At 35.2% G+C, this 21,386-nt stretch overlaps 1 protein-coding gene across 1 annotated transcript in view; it reads left to right on the top strand.

Annotated features, from left to right (window-relative positions):
- The first annotated feature begins 4,086 nt into the window (after positions 1-4,086).
- Positions 4,087-21,386, top strand: part of mkln1 (muskelin 1, intracellular mediator containing kelch motifs) — a 29,085-nt gene continuing 11,785 nt past the window's right edge. The window contains exons 1-11 of the mRNA XM_056455869.1: positions 4,087-4,198; positions 5,562-5,631; positions 10,136-10,278; positions 10,497-10,585; positions 11,412-11,521; positions 13,217-13,409; positions 16,737-16,814; positions 16,951-17,016; positions 17,494-17,606; positions 19,585-19,797; positions 19,914-20,135. Of these exons, the coding sequence (XP_056311844.1) occupies positions 4,119-4,198; positions 5,562-5,631; positions 10,136-10,278; positions 10,497-10,585; positions 11,412-11,521; positions 13,217-13,409; positions 16,737-16,814; positions 16,951-17,016; positions 17,494-17,606; positions 19,585-19,797; positions 19,914-20,135 (1,377 nt within the window). The 5' untranslated portion in view covers positions 4,087-4,118. The remainder of the gene's footprint in view (positions 4,199-5,561; positions 5,632-10,135; positions 10,279-10,496; positions 10,586-11,411; positions 11,522-13,216; positions 13,410-16,736; positions 16,815-16,950; positions 17,017-17,493; positions 17,607-19,584; positions 19,798-19,913; positions 20,136-21,386) is intronic.

Raw genomic sequence — 21,386 nt, 5'->3', positions numbered from 1 at the left:
TATTATGCGCGCGGCAGCAGGTGCAGTCCGGTCCGCGCAACACCAAACACCATCACCGGCTGATGTTGGAAACACTGCTGCTCCACAACTCTGAAAACGGGGCGTTTACAGGACGACTGCGTTGCTTTACAGTCTTATTTTGTAGTCATGGACACACACACACACGCACACACTTGGGTTTTCTGTTCGCTGTTTCATTATATCATGTCCATCATGTGACATACTGCGGCCTCCCTCAATGGAAACTTAAAGGGACCTCCTACCGCACTGATGCTGGATCACATATGCAGTCCGTCCCGGCTGGAACACTCTGTTCAGCTCAGTCTGTTTGGGCCAGTCGTAATAATATCTTGTTTACACAGTGCCAAACTTACAATATGTCCTGTATAGGATTGTTTATACGTTTGAAATATTAACAAATATATTAAGTTAAATGTATTAAGTTTAAAACCCGTAACATTAAATATTATATATGCCTATTTAGATATATGTGTAACACTTTATTGCATTGCACAATTCACACCATTAACAAACCATTAACTAAGACTATATAACTTAATAATTAGCTGCTTGTTAATTTTGTTAGTATACTATAAGGCTCATGTATCTAACTCAATTCCTGAAGGGCTGCAGCTCTGCACAGTTTTGACCAACCCTAATCAAACACAGCTGATCCAAATAATCAATCTGTTCAAGACTACTTGACACTATTAAGCAGGGGTTGGAGCTAAACAGTGCAGAGCTATGGCCCTCTAGGAATTAAGTTTGAGACCACTGCTTTAAGGTAATATTTGGGTTTACGTATTGGGTCATACTTTAATAGATAACAGTTAATAATAGGCAGGTAATACGCCGGTAATTAATACTCTGTTAAAATAATTGAGTTAAAAATACCCCATAACCCAACTTTAGGTTATTATAGCACCTTCCCAACTATGGGTTATTTTTGATTAAATGTTATTTTTTCTATTCTGAAAAAATATATAAAAAACACGACACACAGAGGTAATTTGATTAAAAAAAAAAAATAAATAAAAAAAAAATATATATATATATATATATTTTTTTTTTTTTTTTTTTACAAAATTACAGTAACGTTGTGAAATTCTGGGAATTTATTACAGTGCAAAACTTTAAAGTTATCAAGATTACAAATTCTTCATTATTATTACTATTATTGATATTATTTTAGTCATGTAAAATTACATTGATGGTAAAAGGGTTTGTTGTCTCGTCACATAAATAAAAAAAAAATGAAGTAATATTAATTTAAAAGCTACAATCAGCACTTCATTCCTTCCCAGCAGGTAAAATATATACTTATATGTAACAGCTCATCATTAGAGCACTACCTTGAATATTATTTTTTTTGTGCGTTATTTACCAATAGTAGCAACTCCAATGTATTTTTTTTTCACCTGTACAGGTTTTAAAAGTTGTGACACACCAACCATCCCCATCCATTTGCGGTAAATTAAAAGAGCTCCTGCCAAGATCTGGCTGTGCACTTAGCTGAAATGACATTATCTCTCATTCCTTACATCAGCTTGTTTTCCGGTAAAAGACAGCATCAGCGTGCTATGATTCACTGTAGGCATTTATCTAGAAGGTCATTGTGTTCTTCTGTAATCTTGAATAATTAGTTTCACAGATAAGACATTTTGACAACCACGTCCAGTAATAAAGTTATATCGTTTACTTGTACTTTTTGTCTGTCTGTCTGTCTGTCTGTCTAAACTTTATAGCCTCTTGATCAATTATATATGCAATTGACTTTGTCATCAAAAAGCCTTTGAGATCATGTGACACTGAAGTTCAATGTGACTGAAAAAGGCCCTCAATGCACAGAATTAGAAAGAGGAACACAGTTTACGAAAACAATAGAGCACCTCCACCCCACATCCCTCGCTGTTCTTCTTGGCTATGAGGAGTGGATCGCCCCCTTGGGCAGTTATATAGCCCTTTCTCTTGGAGAGTAGCCACTGGTTCATTTGCTTGTGTCAAGAATAGCCTACTTTCAGGCTTAGCTGCAGTAAATTTGCCATGAGCCTCATTGTAATGATTAATAATAGTTCAGCCATTGCTGGATGATTAATTTAAAGTGTTAGCTTATCTAGGTCCTATGATAATATTTAGGAGATGGAGGAGAAGGAAAAGTTTTCCTGCAGTAACTATTATTGAGGGCCATGTATTTTGTCTGATGCATTCCTATAGGTTTATAAATAAAATCATTCTTATGGACAAAAGAGAATTTTAAGTTGGCTATTGTTTCAAAATTCATACAAAAATATAATTATTTATATTATTTAAAAGATTTATTAAATGTATATATTTAAATACAGTTGAAGTCAGAAATATTGTTTAACAGAGAAGATTTTGTTCAACACATTTCTAAACATAATAGTTTTAATAACTCATCTCAAAAAACTGATTTATTTTGTCTTTGCCATGATGACAGTAAATATTTTACTAGATATTTTCAATACACTTCTATACAGCTTAAAGTGACATTTAAAGGCTTAACTAGGTTAATTAGGTTAACTAGGCAGAATAGGGTAATTAGGCAAGTTATTGTATAACGATGGTTTGTTCTGTAGATAATTTAAAATTATCTTAAAGGGGCTAATAATTTTGACCTTAAAATGGTTCATAAAAAAATTTAAAACTGCTTTTATTCTAGCCAAAATAAAACAAATAAGACTTTCTCCAGAAAAAAATATATTATCAGACATACTGTGAAAATTTCCTTGCTCTGTTAAACATCAAAGAAAGAAAATTCAAAGGGGGGCTAATAATTCTGACTTCAACTGTATATATTTTCTGTGTTATATTTATATTGTATAAATAAGCAAAATAATTATATTATTTACAAAAAAATCTGTATTTATTTATATAAAAATATACAGTGGAATTCCTTTAAAATTGTACAAACATAAATTATTTTTCGGGCATAATTAAAATCCTTTTTATTTTAAAATATTCACACACAGTAACTGTTTTTTAAAACCCTTTAGCCCAATGTCAGTGACTCGCGACCCCCATTTTTTTTGAAGGTAATTGCACACACAACAATAGGCCTATATAAACATGAGCATATTGACACCACAAAAAAAGTGCAACAGTCTAACAACCATATCATTTTTATAGTCATTTATTAATGTGTCAAATTTAATATTGACCTCAAATCTCTTATTTGTAATGTTTTAAAGTGCCATAAAGGTTGTCAGAAAAGTGATGTGTGGTTAATCTAAACACCCAGGGATTGCAATCCAATGAATAAAAAAATAGAAAGGCTGATGGATTTTTATTTGTATGTTTTTTTTTTTTTACATAACTGTGAACTATCTTCTGTGGGTTATAATTAAATATGGTAATTCTAGTTTAATCTAATTTATTTGAATTTTGGAAATCACAAAGCGACCCTCGTCATTGCACAGCGACCCACACTTTGGGAACCACTGATTTAGGTTTCGTTCTAACTTCTATATGCATGAAAGAATTCTTATTTATCGAAATAGGCTTACTTCATTCATTCATTTTCTTTTTGGCTTAGTCTCTTTATTAATCTGGGGTCACCACAGCAGAATGAACCGCCAGCTTATCCAGCATATGTTTTACACAGCGGATGCCCTTTTAGCTGCAAATAGGCTTACATAATATATTATACATTATTTTATTAAACACACCTTGTGTTATGATTTGAAGCCCTGTTTTGTGGATTTCTTCAACATTTTATAAACAAACATAGCCTAATTCAAAGTAATATTTTATTTTATTTTGAAATAACACACAATACCTAAGTGAGATGTTTGTAAGCCCTTTAGGATTCTTCAAAATTGTATGACGAGAAAGAAAAATCATATTTAACAACTATTCTCTTGAAATATTCAAGCAATGCCACTGTGACGCGGCGTTCATAAAACTAGGCAGTGCAACAGTTCATATGAATATATCATTATCAGAAATATTTGGCAGCATTACCCAATTATAAGGGTCACATAATGTTCCAGTTTCGTTCCACTTTAAGATTGCGTGCATGCTCTATGTCTGTGTGAGAGAGTGTGTGCATATGGAAGTATATTGTGCGCGTGTGTGTTTGTGTGTGTCTTTCGATCAAGATGGCGGTGGCTCCTGACAGCAGAGTGCTTTCCTACAGTGTTTATAAATGGAGCTCGTACTCCTCTACATATTTACCCGAGTGAGTAACGCACATTAAAAGCTCACGAGATTCTATACATGCTTTAAAATATACAAACACATTTTTATAACTCTCTATTTCTGATCTCTTAATATATCAAGCGGGCCGGGTTGGCGCATACGGGAGTATTTATATATATAACGTATACATAATGCAGGCGTGCATGTATAAATTGAAAGCAACAAAACAAGCAAAGTGTCCAAATGTACGTATTATTGTGCATTTGGTGTGCAAAGTGTGAGAACAGTAGTAAAGTGCAGATGTGACAGTCACGTTAGCATGCTAGTTTCAGCTAGTATGAAGCAGCTCATGTGGGTTTATACAAATAACACATTTGAAATGCACCCGATGTGTGCTGTTTTATATGTTTTTTTATAGATCATGATGCTTTTTAAAGAAATTGACAGGTGTCGTACTGTACGTCGTTTGCTAAATAGCATTAAATTATAATGCAGTATGTATCCGGATAGCAACACGGCTAGCTTTCCTGTGAACTGTACTTGAACTGTACTTTTAGTAGTAAACAAACCGTAAATCTCCGAAAGCACTTTCTTTTTATTGCTTTATTCTTGTTATTTATAATATGTTGATTCAAAATATATCTTCGTTAGACTAACTGTACTGTATTATAATGCATAAAAGCATAAAGATGCTACATTGGCTAAAGCTAAACTGGGAATATGACACTGAGTCAGGTTATTTTTAACCCATCTTAATCTTATACTGTTTTTGTTTATCTACAATATTATGTAACAATTATTTCATGACAAAATATATCCAAGCTTTGTTTTGAAAATACTGTCAGTTCTCACAATGCATCAAGTGTCCTTACTAGGCAGCCTATGAAGTGTAGTCTTGAAAGTGAGTTTTGAAACACTGCCAATGAGTTGGTTAGTTGTTGCGGTCTGTCACATAATATGCTGTCATGTAAAATGGATCATATATTGCTAATTTGCAATTCTTCTATGTGTTTTTTGTGTTAAACATGACAGCTAGAGACAGATGTGCCTTTAGACTTACATAAACACTTGAATGTGTTTTTACATTAGTCAGTGGTGATCTATATCTTTTATATCTCTATATGTACTCTTGACAGTTTAGTTTTTGCTCTACTTCAAGCTTGCATGCGTTATGAACTTTATCAATCATGCAAATGTAATGTAACCAATGTTATTTAATTGCAAACATAATTTTATTATTAATAACAACAAGTCAATTTTTTCATGCTACTGTTGTTTTTACCTTTAGATGGTGTTCAAAGCATTGGAAACTTGTGCTTATTTACCATAAAATTATTTTGACACCATTAAATTTGTGATGTTTTTCTCCAACTTATCTGCTTTTTTTTTTAAATCGCTTGCAGGAATATTTTAGTGGACAAACCTAATGATCAGTCTTCCAGGTGGTCATCTGAGAGCAACTACCCTCCACAGGTAAATTCTGCAGATATGTAGAAATTTAGATGAAATTTTGTAGGTTGTAATTTTTTTTTTTTGCAATATTTTGCTTGAATTTAATTGTATTATCTTTCAATTTCTAAATATGTTTGGTGACTAAAATATTATTTTAATAAATATGTTTAATAAATCTGTTTTGTTTAAATAACCCAAAATATATTGCCTATATTCACTGAGAAATTGATAAAAATATTAATTTTCAAAATGGGGCATACTCAATTATGCTGAGCACTGTATAATATCAGTGAATTTGAAACATTTTGGAAATATAAGAGTAAAATGGCATACCTTTATACCAAATTAAATTGTATGGACTATTGAATGTGAACTTTAAACTCTTTAAACAGTATTCTAACCAACAGAAGTCTGAATTAATTATGCAGTTTTGTTTACAACACATACTGAAGTACACATGAAGCCTTTGGTGATAAACACATGAGCGTCATCTCCAGGGCTGCTCTGACTGTTACTTTAGTATTTTACCATTTTATTTTGGAACAGAATTTCTCAGAGAAATAACAATATTATCAGTAGTAAAAAGAAATCCCAGACATTTAACAGAACTTAAGTGCAATATATGAGGATGTTCAGTTGAAGTCAGAATTATTAGCCCTCTTGAATTATTACCCCCTCAATGTATGATGATGTTTGTTTTGTAGACAATCAAAGAAAAAGAAAATTGCTTCAAGGGGCTTATAAAATTGAGCTTAAAATACTTTAAAAAATAATTTAATTAATGTATTGTAAAATGTATTAATTTTTATTCTAGCTAAAATAAAACAAATGAGACTTTCTTCAAAAGAAAAAATATTATAGGAAATACTGTGAAAAATTCCTTGCTCTGTTAAACGGCTGAGGAAAAATATTTTAAAAAATATTCACAGGAGGGATAATAATTTTGACTTCACTGTATATATTACAAAAAGTTGAAAAATAAAAAGTTAAAATATAAAATAAATAGTACGTTAAAATATTTCTAAACATTTTAATAATGCTTTAATGATTCTAAAGCAACTCTTTCATTAAACATTTTAGGATATTCATTCAGTGAATGCTTAATGCTCACTAATTCTAAGTATTCTCACTAAGTTCTTTATTATGATAATAAGTGTAATTTATAAAATACATTTCTTACATACATGAATGTGGACACCTCAAAAGAAGATCAAATGCAAACATCAAGTTATTTCCAAAGGGGCTCTGTGCCCAAACAAACATTGGTTTCAGATATGGTGCTTGCTCATGTCGAAATTGTCATTCATTGACGCTGTGATTGCTTTCATCATCTTTTGGAAAGAGGAAGCCTCCTCTTTTCGCTGGCCTTGTGGCACAGACCATACAGCGCAGACAGTCTTGTTATTAGGCAATAAGGAAATCGAAAGTGCGTGTTGGCGGTATAGTAGCACGCACCCTCAACTTTTAACCTCCAGCCTTAACTTAAAGGCTTTTCTGAAGATGATTTCTTCACTGCGTTCCTTCCACTCTCGTCCTTTCACTTAGGAAGTACAGTCAGTCACCCACCACAGAGATCATGAGATTACCAAATCACATTTTTGCCTGAAAATGCTGCATTTGACATTTGTAGATTATGATTTAAAGAAGTGCATTGAATGTATAAAACCGTTAGTCTGAGCATTCCTAATTCTTCACATCTTCAGTTGCTTTTTGGGTCTCTGTGCTTGAGAGGATATTTTACAAGCCGTGGTTACAGGCTGTGCTGTCACGGTCGTCTACTATTGATTGAGTTGTTTTCATGAGGAAAACATGAGTAATGGAGCTCCTCCTGTCCACCTGCAATCTGAAGAGGATGCTGTCACTTGCATTCCCTGGCTATTTTGATCAAGAGCCACTTTATGCACCCCAAATAAACAAGAACAAGGCCTTCTTATGTTCTGTGTTGTCTATAGAAGCATTTCAGATATCATAATTTATAAATAAGATAATAAGCTGGTGCTCTGCGACGTGGTAAAGCTGTTTGATTTTCCTGTGGAAAACAAGGGATATATTTTGAATACATTTCTGGCTTCCTTATATAGTAATAAATATGTAATAGAATTTTCATTCATATTGCAAAGTAATAGATACTGTCAGGTAGGGCTCCTCGATACTGGAAAAAATTACATTGTGTTACACCTAGCTTAAAGATGTAACATTAAGGGGGATGACACAGCGAAATAAAGTCAAACATAATATTTGTTCTAACACAATTGAGAATAACATAATCGAAACATCAGTTTCAGTAGGTTCAACCTGTGTGAAAGGCAAATGAATGGATGCAGTAAGTGTTGTTAGTGCTAGTGGATGGATGCTAAATAAAACAAAATGCTACAAATTGGAGCGCAGCTCTGGCCAACTGCCCAAACTATGAAGAAACAGCGGCCCCGACGAACTCTCGCACTATAAGAGCGATGACGATCATCAGGTTCGCTGAAGTCATGCCCCGACCTACAACAGACGAAAAGATACAAAAACACAAAGACAACACAGTCCTAACACATTGGGATGTTTATTGATATATTGCGATATTAATATACCTTAACCAAATGACCTGAAAAGCTCTATTTGGAAAGAGTTCATCATTTCAGACTGATTGAGATGGCTGGGGTTTGAAACAATATTTTTAGCCAGACTAAATAGGGTTTTTGCGATAGGAAATATGATATAATTTGTCAAGAGATTGTCCTACTGTGTTTGAGCAGATTTTAATCTGGTTCATCAACTTTGTCTTTAGTTTAACAGACAGACTTGTATACTAAACACATTTGCAATACTGTCTTTACATAAAGTGCAAGACTGCTCTAAAAGATCTGAGATGATGCAAAAATAAAACAATATAGATAAATGCTTTATCTTATTACACAAACGATCAATATGATCTTTCCATGAAACCTGGTTGTCTGTTATTACATCCAAATACTTATATTTATCTACTTGTTGTACCTTGTTTTTATGTAAATCACAAGAGAATTTTTGTCACACCACTCCACAAATTTCTCAGATACTAGTATGTGTCGTCTGCATACTTTAAGATTAATTAGCTTTAAAATAGGGCGACTCGTGGCTCACAACAAGAAGGTTGTTGGTTCCCATCTGTGATGGGAAGGGATACGCTGCGTGAAACATATGCTGGATAAGTTGGCGGTTCATTCTGCTGTGGCGACCTCAGATTACTAAAGGGACTAATCCGAAAAGAAAATGAATGAATGAATAGTTCTAATCGAGAGGTAATGTCCGATTACGATTGAGTCTAAAACCGGGTGATCGGGTCTGGACATCCCTAATATATAGTAATAAATATGTAATAGAATTTTCATTCATATTGGAAAGTAATTGATACTGTCAGGTAGGGCTCCTTGGTATTGGAAAAAATGACGTTGCGATGTGTATTCATTTATTGATATATTACGATTATAAATATAGCTTCACCAAATAACCTGAAAAGCTCTATTTGGAAAGAATTCATAATTTCAGACTGATTGGGATGGCTCAGTTATTCTTAGCCAGCCTAAATGAGGTTCTGGCAAGTGCAAGACAAACACAAACTATCAATATCTTCCAATGAAACCTGGTTGTCTGTTATTACACCCAAATTCCACCATGTTTTATATTAATCACAAGAGAATTTTTTTCAAACCAGTCCACAAATTTCTCAGATATTAATATGTATCGTCTGCATACTTAAAGATTAATTAGCTATAAACGGAACATATTACATATGATATTTAATAAACTTTGTCTATCCCCACAGAGGTTAGAAAATTGTCTTTAGACAAAGACTCGTGCACAACAGCAAAAATTAAATACGCTTACACAATTATTATAAAATCATATTTAAAAAAAAACAATAGCAGTGGGAATGAATGTCTTCTTGCCTTTTTTGCTAAAGGGACTATATATATCATCTACCAGACAGAAGTAACTTAAAGGAACCATATTAAGCAGTGGTGCGCAACCCTGTTCATGGAGATATACCTTCCTGCAGATTTCATTTGCAACCCATATCAAACACACCTGCCTGTAATTATCACGTGCTGTTTAGGTCTTAATTAATTGGTTCAGGTGTGTTTAATCAGCATTGGAGCTCTGTAGGAAGGTTGATCTCCTGGACCAGGGTTGAGCACCGCTGATGTGAAGGATGGGAAGAGTCTTCAACAATACTGGAGGTTTTTCTTTTCGTCTGATAAATAAATCAGTCAGAGGTGTTTGTCTATCATTAGTTTTTTTACTCCCTACATTTGCTAATCTTAAAAGTTTATTTCTGCTTTTAACAGAGAGGGAGTTATAGCAGGCTACAACCTTAAAAGTAAGGACAGATTCAATAAGTGATTTATATACGACAATCAAAATGTCGTTCTCAATATCAAAACTTCTCAATTTTCTCAACAAACCCTACAGCTGCTGAGCATTTTTATAGACAGAACATTGTAGATTGGAATTGCTTTGGTGTAACATTCATTTAATAATTTTTTCTGCCACTCAGTACTTGATCCTAAAATTGGAGAGACCAGCTATAGTTCTGAGCATCACCTATGGCAAATATGAGAAAACCCACGTCTGCAACCTGAAGAAGTTTAAGGTGTTCGGAGGCATGAGTGAGGAAAACATGACGGAGCTCTTGTCTAGGTGAGTCCTCTAGGAAAATCTTCTCGTTATCAGTATCTCAGATTAGTTTTATGGACTTCAAATACTTCTAAGTAAGCCGGATAAACTTCCCTTGATAATAGGACACAGAGATTTATATAAAATGGCCTATTGTGTCTCTAGAGACGTGAGTAATGTTTGGGTAAACGGCTTCTTGTGATGCGATGAGGTCATTTACTGTCATTCTTCTCTAATCCTAGTGGCCTTAAGAATGACTTCAACAAGGAGACGTTCACGCTAAAGCACAAGATCGATGAGCAAATGTTTCCCTGCAGGTTCATTAAAATAGGTGAGTGTTTACTGTGAAACCCGGTGATATTATGTGCTGACACATTTAGGGGAAAGATCAGCCATCACATGATTTCAGTAGGAGACAATGAGTTGAGTGAGTGACTGAATGACTCTGCAAGTCTTTGATTGAACAAATAAGTGCTTGTGTGAACTCTTTTGACTACATGTTCACATTGTATACTGGTTGTGTTTCAGACTAGGGCTGGATGATATGACAAAAATCTCTTATCATGATATAAGTCATCTTATATTCTGATATAGTATGATATGGAACCATTTGTGTAAGTTCAATCAATTGCTTGTTCACGTTCTCAAGTATATACTCAGAAATGTGCTCATTTGTATGTGATCACATTGCTCACTTTATTTAGAAAATGTAGAAATATAAAATAAATATTAATTAAATATAAAACATAAATATAAAAAATTAAAACTTATGATTAAAGGTCATATAATATATATGACCTTTATAAAAATATAAAAAGATATAAAAATAAATGATTGTTTGGTAAATAAAATGCAAAATGTAAACCTTGTACTTTCTAGATTACATGATGATTATCTCATGATACTGATATTCGTGTTTCTCCCTAATGGACAGCAATATTGTGCTTGTATAAATGATGAAAAAGTATTACCTTAAACAATAAATATTATAAAATGACAGACTTTTTTTTTTGTCCATATGATATATATCGTCATATCACACAGCCCTATTTCAGACATTGGAAATACATTTGAGAAAAGGAGATTTGAAGTCTTGATTTGTCACATGACTGATTGTTCTTTCTTAATGCTGACTGTGTTTGTTTGGTTGTGTACAGTGCCTCTGATGTCATGGGGGCCCAGTTTTAACTTCAGCATCTGGTTTATTGAGTTACATGGCATTGAAGATCCAGAGGTTGTCCAGCCCTGCCTTAACTGGTACAGTAAGGTGAGCGCTGACCTGCATCAGTACTGTCCCTTGAGAATAAACTGAATGATTTCAGGAGTGTTAGGATTTTATCCTTTTTTATAAATATTTTTTGCTATATATACGATATATTTCATGTCCATAAATAAAATGAACATAAGATATGCACTTAGAATACCAACAAAAAAAAGCTCAAAAAAAACTTTTAATCATTTAATTGGCATTCTAGAACAATTCTGAAGGCTTTTTTTACTGAATCTTGATGTAATACCTGCTAAAAATTAAGCATTAATTCACATCAATAAATTATATTGAAATCAAAAGTATACAATAAAATAATATTTCATTGTATTACTTGGGCCCAATCCCAATTCTACCCCTTAGCCCTTCCCCTTCCCCCTACCCCTCATTTTGCGCATTAACGTGAAGGAGTAGGGGTGTCCCAATTCCCTTTAGCTTGAAGGCGTAGGGCTGAGGGGAAGGGCTAGATACCCCTTGAAACAGATTTTTCAGGACCACACTCGAAACCAAGGGGTACGAAAATTTTCCTGAATACACCAGCTACAATGGCAGCATGGCCTCACACGGAAATAAGGAGATCCACAAATTAGTATTTTTTTTCATTATTATGAATTTTTCCAACAAACAAGCACGTTTTAATACATTCATAACGGCGTTTGTGTTTTATCGTCATGCTTAAAAAAACAAAAAAAAACAACGCTAAAATAAAAAACACTAAATTCCGCTTTCTATAATTCCTAATGATAACGCCTGTATAGCAGTCCCACAATATTCTGTCACTCGATGACACTCGAATACCCTGTCAGAAAAGTCTAGTGCCTGGGAATTACCTTTTTACAGTGTCTGCTATGATGTTAATGTTGTTTTTGTGTGTTTACATCAATGAATATGGCCACGGTGTAAATACACAGTACAGTTACGATCTTATTGCCACATTATATCATTATGATAACATGATATTATTGCTTGATTTCCTGAAGATAAATACCAAAATAATGACGGTAACTGGAATAACTACAGTAGTCGCGATCGTCTGATCTCATATGAAGCAAGAGATCGCGATGACGTGTGCAGGTGTTGTAGTGCTGCCCCGTTTCTTAGGGGTACATTTTGAAGCCCTTCCCCTTCACACTTTGTTTCAAGGGCCAAGGGGAAGGGGTACAAAAATAGAATTAGGATTGGGCCTTAACATTCATATGTGCTTGTTATTCCATTTTTTCCAGTTGCTATTATGATGGTTATTTACCATTGTGAACTGGAAATATAGATAGCATATATCATTTGTCATTTATTTGCATTTTTTAAAGTGATTGTATGAAAATAGCTAAATATAAATCATTTCTTGACAGGTTATGTGAGATTTGACCTTCAGCTCTTTGAAAAGTTCACATTTTGCAGTATATAATGTGTTAATTTCAAAGATTTATGTACCGTTAAACAATAATTAGTCATACAGCATGAAAATTGAAGTATTATATATTTAATTTCTTTCACGCTTACATAAAACTGCGTCATTGTCTGTGCGCGTCATAATCATTAACAGTTTTTTAATGTGCCAACCTGTTCCAGTTAGGAAAACATTCATGTTTTTATAACCCTCGTATCCCGTTTACACAGGCAGTTTCACGCAATGTTAAACATGGATTGAAGGCACATTACAGCTAAAGGGTTTTCTTTTCCCTCTTTCCTGAACAGTACCGTGAACAGGAGGCCATCCGCTTGTGCCTGAAACACTTCCGGCAGCACAACTACACAGAAGCCTTTGAATCCCTGCAGAAGAAAACACGGATCGCTCTGGAGCACCCCATGCTCACGCACCTACATGAGCGGCTGGTCCTCAGAGGAGACTTTGACGCCTGCGAGGAGCTGATAGATAAAGCCGTGAGAGGTACCTCACCCACGGTTTCATCATATGGATCTGCGCCATATTCATTAAGTAGGGAATGTGGGCATGTTGGTTCACTGTAGGGAACAGAATGGTTCTGGATTGTAATCGTATTACGTGGCAAACAAGTACATCCTTGTTGACGTTTATTGTCAAATATAGATGATCTCTGCGAAGAAGGTCAGGTTCAGTTAATGTTAGTGCTGTATTGGTGATGTAAAGTGTTTAAATCATAAGTCTCAAACGTGATTCCTCGAGGGCCACAGCTCTGCACAGTTTTGCTCCAACCCCAATCAAACACAGCTGATCCAACTAATCAAGATGCTCAACACTACTAAAGACTGTTAAGCAGGTGTGAGTTGGAGGTGGTTGGAGCTAAACTGTGCAAAGCTGTGGCCCTCCAGGAATTGAGTTTGAGACCATTGGACTAGATCTTAAATGAAAGTAAGTTTTTGTAATTCTATGGGCAAATCCTGCTTGTAAGTAAATAAATAAATAAGAGATTTAGGCAACACCTTAGTTTAGGTCACAATTCACGCTATTAATACTGGCTTATTACCTACCATTTATTAAGATATTAACTGTTCATTAGTCCAGGATTAGATAATGGCAGAAAAACTTAATTTATAGCATTAGGGAACAGTAGAATGTACTTCAAATATAAATGCTATTCAACTGTCCTGTAGCTCAAATAGTAGAGCATGGGTTTGATTCCCAGTGATACCAAGATCTGATAAAATGTGTGCCTTCAATGAAATGTAAGTCATAAGTCGCATAATTGTAAACTGACTCACAATTGTACTTCCTCATACTCTCGCTATATGAATAATAGTGACCTTTTTTACTGTTTTCACAAACTCCCACTTAAACTAACGTTGGTCTGACTAAAGGGTGCTATTTAAAATAAGCACTCATGCATATTCAGTACAAATAATATTTATTTTAACCCTGTGAGTCATATAGAAACAAACAGTCACCAACAAAAACCACCAACAAGCTGCCCTTTGAAGGATTTCCCTCAAACCTGCGGAGCTGTGCGTGGTTTCACACCAACACCACTGAGAAAAGTAGTTTTGGTCTTGGTCATATGTCAGTATGTATCACTACAAATTTGAGAAGCACTTACAGAATGTGTGTTCACAAAACCCCTTTATGGAAGATTTTAAAAGATGTCTGGAGGTTATTTAACCCATTATTTTACACTTTTTTTGTTTTAATCAGACAGCATATTTTGGCTAAATTGTTCTGAATGTGTAATATTTCACCCTTATTTCTTTTTATGAATCCATTTTAATGCTAGGTATACAAAGTTATAGTAACTCGAGCTGTTTCTCAATTCCAAGAACGAACTCGGGAGACCAGGAGAACACAGAGTTATAGAGTTATTTAAACATTACAGCATATATACAACGATGTATTGTTTTCCCCCTTTTCAAAATATATATAACATGCATAAAAAGGTTACAAATATACATTGCGCTATACAAATAAATCAGATTTTAAAACAAATTTTAGCAAATAAACACCCTTAATGTGTTTATGCCTTTATTAAGATTTTCATGATGATGTTTCTTTTCACCGTCTCATTTAGGAAGACTCCTGAGATATAACTTATCTCTGAGCTCTAAAAATAAATCTATATAAAATGCTGCGCTTCCCACCAGCAGTGGCAATGACTTCTGAGACTTCTAGAGTGAGTTCGGTGCTCAAGTCTGCATCGGTGCATCCTCAATACCAAAGAAACATCCGGGAACTTTCACGCGTCCTCCGTTCTTGCAGTTTTGAGTTTTGGAACTGAACTTTGGTGGTGGATGATGACGTTACACAAGGACGCAAGATTGCTGAAGAACGCATATTGAGAAACAGCCCAAGTTACAATAGTTCTTCTCAGGAACTTCATGACAGAAAATGTCTCAGTTGAAATTAATTAATAGTGAAATATTACATCCCAGTGCCAAACAAAGAGTCATACACTCTTTAATAACAGTCCTCCATTTTGTTGGTAAGAGATAAAGCTTTTTTTATTGCAGAATTTGTCATATTTAGCTACATTTCTTCAGGTTCTGCCTGTTCAATAAATACATGCTTTTGCATGTTTTCTGCTTTTGAACACTGCAGGCCAAATGAATAAATATTACGTAATTGTAATTATGTGGGTGTGTTGGTATGGATGAGTTTTTGTAATCATGCTTTGGACATTATGTAAACAGACTGTAATTTGAAGGGTTACAATCCCTAAAAGATAGGTTTTCGGTAGTTATACAATCATAAAATTAATATCAGGGAAAGTGTAAAATAGAATTTTCTTCTTTAATAGACATTTTTGCGCTCTATGTACCATTGTGTAACGTTTTCAAAATCATTCATTTTCATTTTCAGCTTAGTCTCTTTATCAATCAGGGGTCGCCACAGCGGAATGAACCACCAACTTATCTAGCATATGGTTTATGCAGCAGATGCCCTTCCAGCTGCAACGCAACACTGGGAAAAACCCATACACACTTGCATTCAAACTCATACACTATGGCCAATTTAGCTTATTCAATTGACCTATACCACATGTCTTTGGACTTGTGGGGAAATCCGGGGCACCCGGAGGAAACCCACATGAACACGGGGAGAACATGCAAACTCCTCACAGAAATCCCAACTGACCCAGCTGTTGCTCGAACCACTGACCTTCTTGCTGTGAGGTGATTGTGCTACCCACTGCGCCACCGTGACGCTCACATTTTTAAATGAATTAGGATTAAACTTGTAAATGTTTCATGGTTATTAACCTTATTCTACAATGCAGAAGTGTGCTCTTTTTCAACTGTTTTCAATTCAGTCGCCTATAGGAGAAATGACTAGGAATAATAATAAACAGCAGAAAACAGTCAAACTACTTGCTCTACAATCAAATATGTTCATGACTATATATAAAAAGTGGAATAATTTATTAAGAAAACATCAGTCTGCAACATCAAGCAGCATAACAAGCTGTTTTAAATGTCAAAATCAATGGAAGTGAAGTCTCGAGCCAAAAAGATTCCAATGGCTAACGTATGCTTATACATTAAGAATAACATCAATAGGATTTTGCAATAAGTGTCGTCAATACAGTTATAAATCTTGTTTTAACAATAATATGTGAGCTGAGAAACATTTTTACACACTTCATGTTTAAAGTTGTTCTCAGTAGATCATATTTATACACACTCTCTTTAGTGGTCACAGTGTAAATTTGCGGTAATTAGAACCTAATGTACACTCGGATTGTTTTCCGCTCAGGGAGCATGCATTAGCAAATTAAAGTGCACACTTGACTCTTTATCTGCTCTCTTCCAGATGGTTTGTTTAATCAGTACATCAGCCAGCAGGATTATAAGCCACGCTGGAGTCAGATCATCCCCAAATGTAACAAAGGTACGACAGCAGTCCACTGTGGCTATGAATCTGGACACTGGACTCCAGGGAATCTGCTGCTGTATTAATGACTTACCGACTTGTTCCTGACACGCACCTCTTCTTCTTGTTTTCTTGTTTTTAACTTTCTGATTAGGCGATGGTGATGATAACAGGCCAGGCATGAGAGGAGGTCATCAAATGGTCATTGATGTTCAGACAGGTACGTTTTATGTCACGCTGCTCATTTGCAAAATTTCTGATTGGGTGGTTATCATATCACTGTTTAGCTTGTCCTGTCTTGCTCATAGTGGAATGCATGCCTTTTTCCTCTGCTGTTGCAAGTTAATGGCTGTTTTAAGTGTGCGTGTGAATTGGTGAGCTTGTTAGAAGAACAGTCGATCCCCCAGCTCTCTGTGCGTTCAGACTGACCTCGAGTAACCCACTCTACACAGCTCAGCTGACGCTCAATAGCTCAAACAACTGTCTCTGCTTATCACCATGGCGACATCAGCCTTTCAACCTCACCACACAGCTGCCTTTCAAGAAAATGACGATTTATAAGCGCTTAAAGCATGTTTTTTATGCTTCGGTTTCATATTGAATCTCTTACAAAGGAGTAAGACGGCTCACCCACTCACTCTAGCTGTCTCTCTCTCTCTCTGTTTGTACTTTTGTGTCCGTGTCTTTTGTTCATCAGAAACCGTGTATTTGTTCGGTGGCTGGGATGGTACGCAGGACTTGGCTGATTTCTGGGCGTACAGTGTGAAGGAGAACCAATGGGCCTGCATCTCCAGGGACACCGAGAAAGAGGTAAGAGAGAAAGTAAAAGAGGGAATTTCTTTTCAATTATGACTCAGCTGAATGGCACAAAAAATCCCCTAGGCATTTCCATCATTTCAGTGAGTTTCACATACTATAGTGAGTGAGCTCTCTGTGCAAAGTGCACTGATAGATGGGTGATCTTTCAGCGGTAGGCTATTTAGATGGGGATTTTTAACTCATAGTTTTAATAGTTCATGCTTGAGGATGAAATGATTGCAATGGAAAATATGTGGAGTGACGGCATCAATGCTGACAGAAGTTATAATAGATGATCTTATTGGCTGTCTGCTTGAAGTCTGGTACACAGTCCAGTTTAAACTAAAACCACTTATTAACAGCAATGGCTGATTGACATAGCCAATCACAGTTTGCCATTTTAAGGGTGGCACATTTGGGGGGTTAAAATACATCAATAGGGGTCGATTTATTGAACAAATGACAAATTATATTAATTATTTGTGAGTTAATATTAAAAGAATGTTTTTTTTTTGTAAATTAGGCACTTAATATCGAAATATTGATCGATAATCCACTAAATTGATTTTAATCAAATTATATTTTAGTATTGATAGATATTGTATTGCTTGCTAAGAGTATCAGTATTATATTGTCTCGTTACAATACATCCAGTTTTGACAATTATTTCAATAACCAAAAACAGTTTTATTTGTACGTTTGTAAGTTTTTTTTCTTTTGTTTTGTTTTGGTGCTACTCAGGGCTCTAAAATTGGATAACATTGACCTTGAAAATCTGAATCACAAACTGACATTTTTTTCCATTTCGAAATGTCGATGCCTTGATATCTCATCTTGAACTAAAAAGGTTAATTGGAAAAAACTTATAGAATTTACCCTGTCTTGTAGATGTAACGACAATCAGATGATGTTTGTTTGCAATTTTGAAAGAAAAGTCTTGTGTGCAATATATTAGTAGTCTAAATGCCCTGGTTACACTTGGAATTAACATCTGTTTCAGTGATCCGATTGCAAATGGTCAGCCAAGATGCATTACCATTTACACCTGGTATTAACACGTTAAACTGCATCTTCGTGAGTTTCTACAAGAATAAATCACTCCCGCAGTAGCACTGAATGCTATCAAAGTTCCTTTAAGACAATGCATTTCACTCGGCGCCATCTTTTAAACATCTATCTGGCATTCTGTCTGAATGGGGAAACATCAAATTCTCCAAAACTGTTTGCCAAGCTTACGATTACATTAAATACTTGTAATCACCAATGAAATTAAACAACTGTCTCATAAGTTTTGCTTTTAAATGTTCGAATCAAACAAAATCGTCATTTTTTTTTAGGTTGCCCAAGCTAATGCGCATGCACACTCAACAGGAACGAGATCACGACATCAACCTCATTTATGGCTGTTTTACTCATTGTCATCCTCTGGATCATGCTTCATCAATCTCCTGAAGTGATCCACAACTTGGTTTTTTGTGAATCTCATTTGACAGGATGAACTGTACCTCGTGTTCATTTCATACAGATAACAAAATCAAAAACTTTTGTTTTCAAGTGTAGTCGGTTAATTTAAAAGTACAGATTTCAAGCTTTATGTGGATATAGGAAGCAGTGTTTGTCATGTTGCCTTTGAAGCAAGTATTCGCTGAGATTCCAGTGCGTTTGTTGTCCACTGCAACTGTTGTAAAAGCACACCGTGAGCGAGGAAACGATTAATAAAAAGATTGTGGATGTTACTACTTTTTTTTTTTTTTATTATAATTCGGTTTTGGTAGATCATGGTGAGAAATGAATACTTTCTTTTTGTCCCATAGTTACCATGTGTATGGTTTAACATGACAGAAGGCAGACTGGTCATATTCAGTTTCATTAGAAGTTGTCACCATTTACACCTGTATTTCATCTACATGTGATCGGATTAATGAAACTGCATCCTAATACTTGGCTTAAATGGCAATAGCTATAAAGGAGGGGTTACATTTTTTTTCAGAGTGGTCCCAGTGCTCGCTCGTGCCACAAAATGTGCATTGACTCTCAACGGAGGCAGATCTACACGCTGGGCCGATATCTGGACTCCTCGGTCAGAAACAGCAAGTCTCTGAAGAGTGACTTCTACTGCTACGACATTGATGCAAACACGTGGACCCTCCTCAGTGAAGACACATCCGCCGATGGAGGACCCAAACTTGTGTTCGATCACCAGGTAAATTACTCAACCTACAGTAGATGCAGGATTTATCCTCACATACCACAAGGAGTCTCCCTTTTACAGATTTACAATGAACACTTATATAATAATCTTCCTTTTGTGTCTCTCAGATGTGCATGGACTCTGAGAAGCATATGATCTACACATTTGGAGGGCGGATACTGACGTGTAATGGCAGCGTGGATGATGGCAGGACGTCTGAACCTCAGTTCAGTGGGCTTTACGCGTATCACTGTCAAGCTGGCAGCTGGAGTCTGCTCAGAGAAGACTCATGTAACGCAGGGCCGGAGGACATCCAATCTCGCATCGGACACTGCATGCTCTTCCACACGGTGCGTCTCCTTAGTAATGACCCATAAAGTGATACATTGATGCTTGTTAGGTCACTGTTTCTAGTTCTAATAACTCTATCAGATGCAAGAGCAACTAATAAACAATGCTAATATATATGCTCACAGTCTGCAGCACTGCTAGTGTGAAATTATGATTCTAAACTTTAATGTCCACATCAAAAACCCTAATGGGCAGACAGTGATTCATCTTTTATGCATTGCTGAAATATTGGTGTCCGGGATCTTGTGTGCTCAGACTGTTTTGTACATCATAGAGATTAGATTAAATGGGTAGCTATGTAAATAATGGTCATCAAAACGGCTGCACAATATATCGTTTTAGCATCGATATCGCAATGTGTGCATCTGAAATAGTCACATCGCGAGATATGCAATGTTGAGTATGGATTATACAGTAGTCAACGTTTGAAGTGGATCAAAATCTTTAATCAAAGTTGTCTTAAAACTACTGAACGATACCCATTCTTGTCTTAGGACAATTTTGGAAAACTGTTTTGATCCACTTCAAGTGTTGACTTCTGTAGTTGATTAGGAGCCAGAGAACACATGCGATTTGTAGAGTCACTGCTACGTTCAACTATAATAGAGTTAAAGTTTATCATTTGCATGTGTTTCTAAGAGAGTTCAAAACATTAGGGCATAAGAAATGATGATGTTTGGAGACGTAACAAAGATTAACTGTATTTAATTAATTAATTATATTATATAAACTTGCCTTGCCTAATTATATTTTTAAAAAATAATTTTTGTCTTGTTTCTAGTCCAAATATCTAAATTTTATAGCAAAAATGTGATTATTTTACATAATCCATTGGCAGGTAATGTTGCTTATTTTAAGGAAAAACTCTTAGTTTTCGCTAATTCCTTCTGAAGGTAAAAATAAAATTATATTTTTACTATTTGGACTAGAAACGAGACAAAGAACTTTTTGCATTGTGACTATTCAATTCCTGTACCTGAATACTGTTAGACCCCCCCAGAAAACTGTTAAATAGACCACCTTGTGAAACTATATTCAGATATGCAATGTTGAGATGACTTTGCAGTGTAATTTCTACATTTACATATTTACAAAACTATAAATCATGCACTGTTTATTTCACTTTTATCTTTGCTTTGTTGCATTTATCTATGCTTATAGTTTGTTTATTACACGTTATGCATTATTTACTCCTCTACAGAATCATCCCAGTCAATCAAAATCAGTACATTCGGTAACACTGTAGGGAC

This window comes from Danio aesculapii, chromosome 4, assembly GCF_903798145.1.
Source record: "Danio aesculapii chromosome 4, fDanAes4.1, whole genome shotgun sequence".
In the NCBI taxonomy this organism is placed as follows: domain Eukaryota; kingdom Metazoa; phylum Chordata; class Actinopteri; order Cypriniformes; family Danionidae; genus Danio; species Danio aesculapii.
This window is presented reverse-complemented; position numbering and strand designations above follow the sequence as displayed.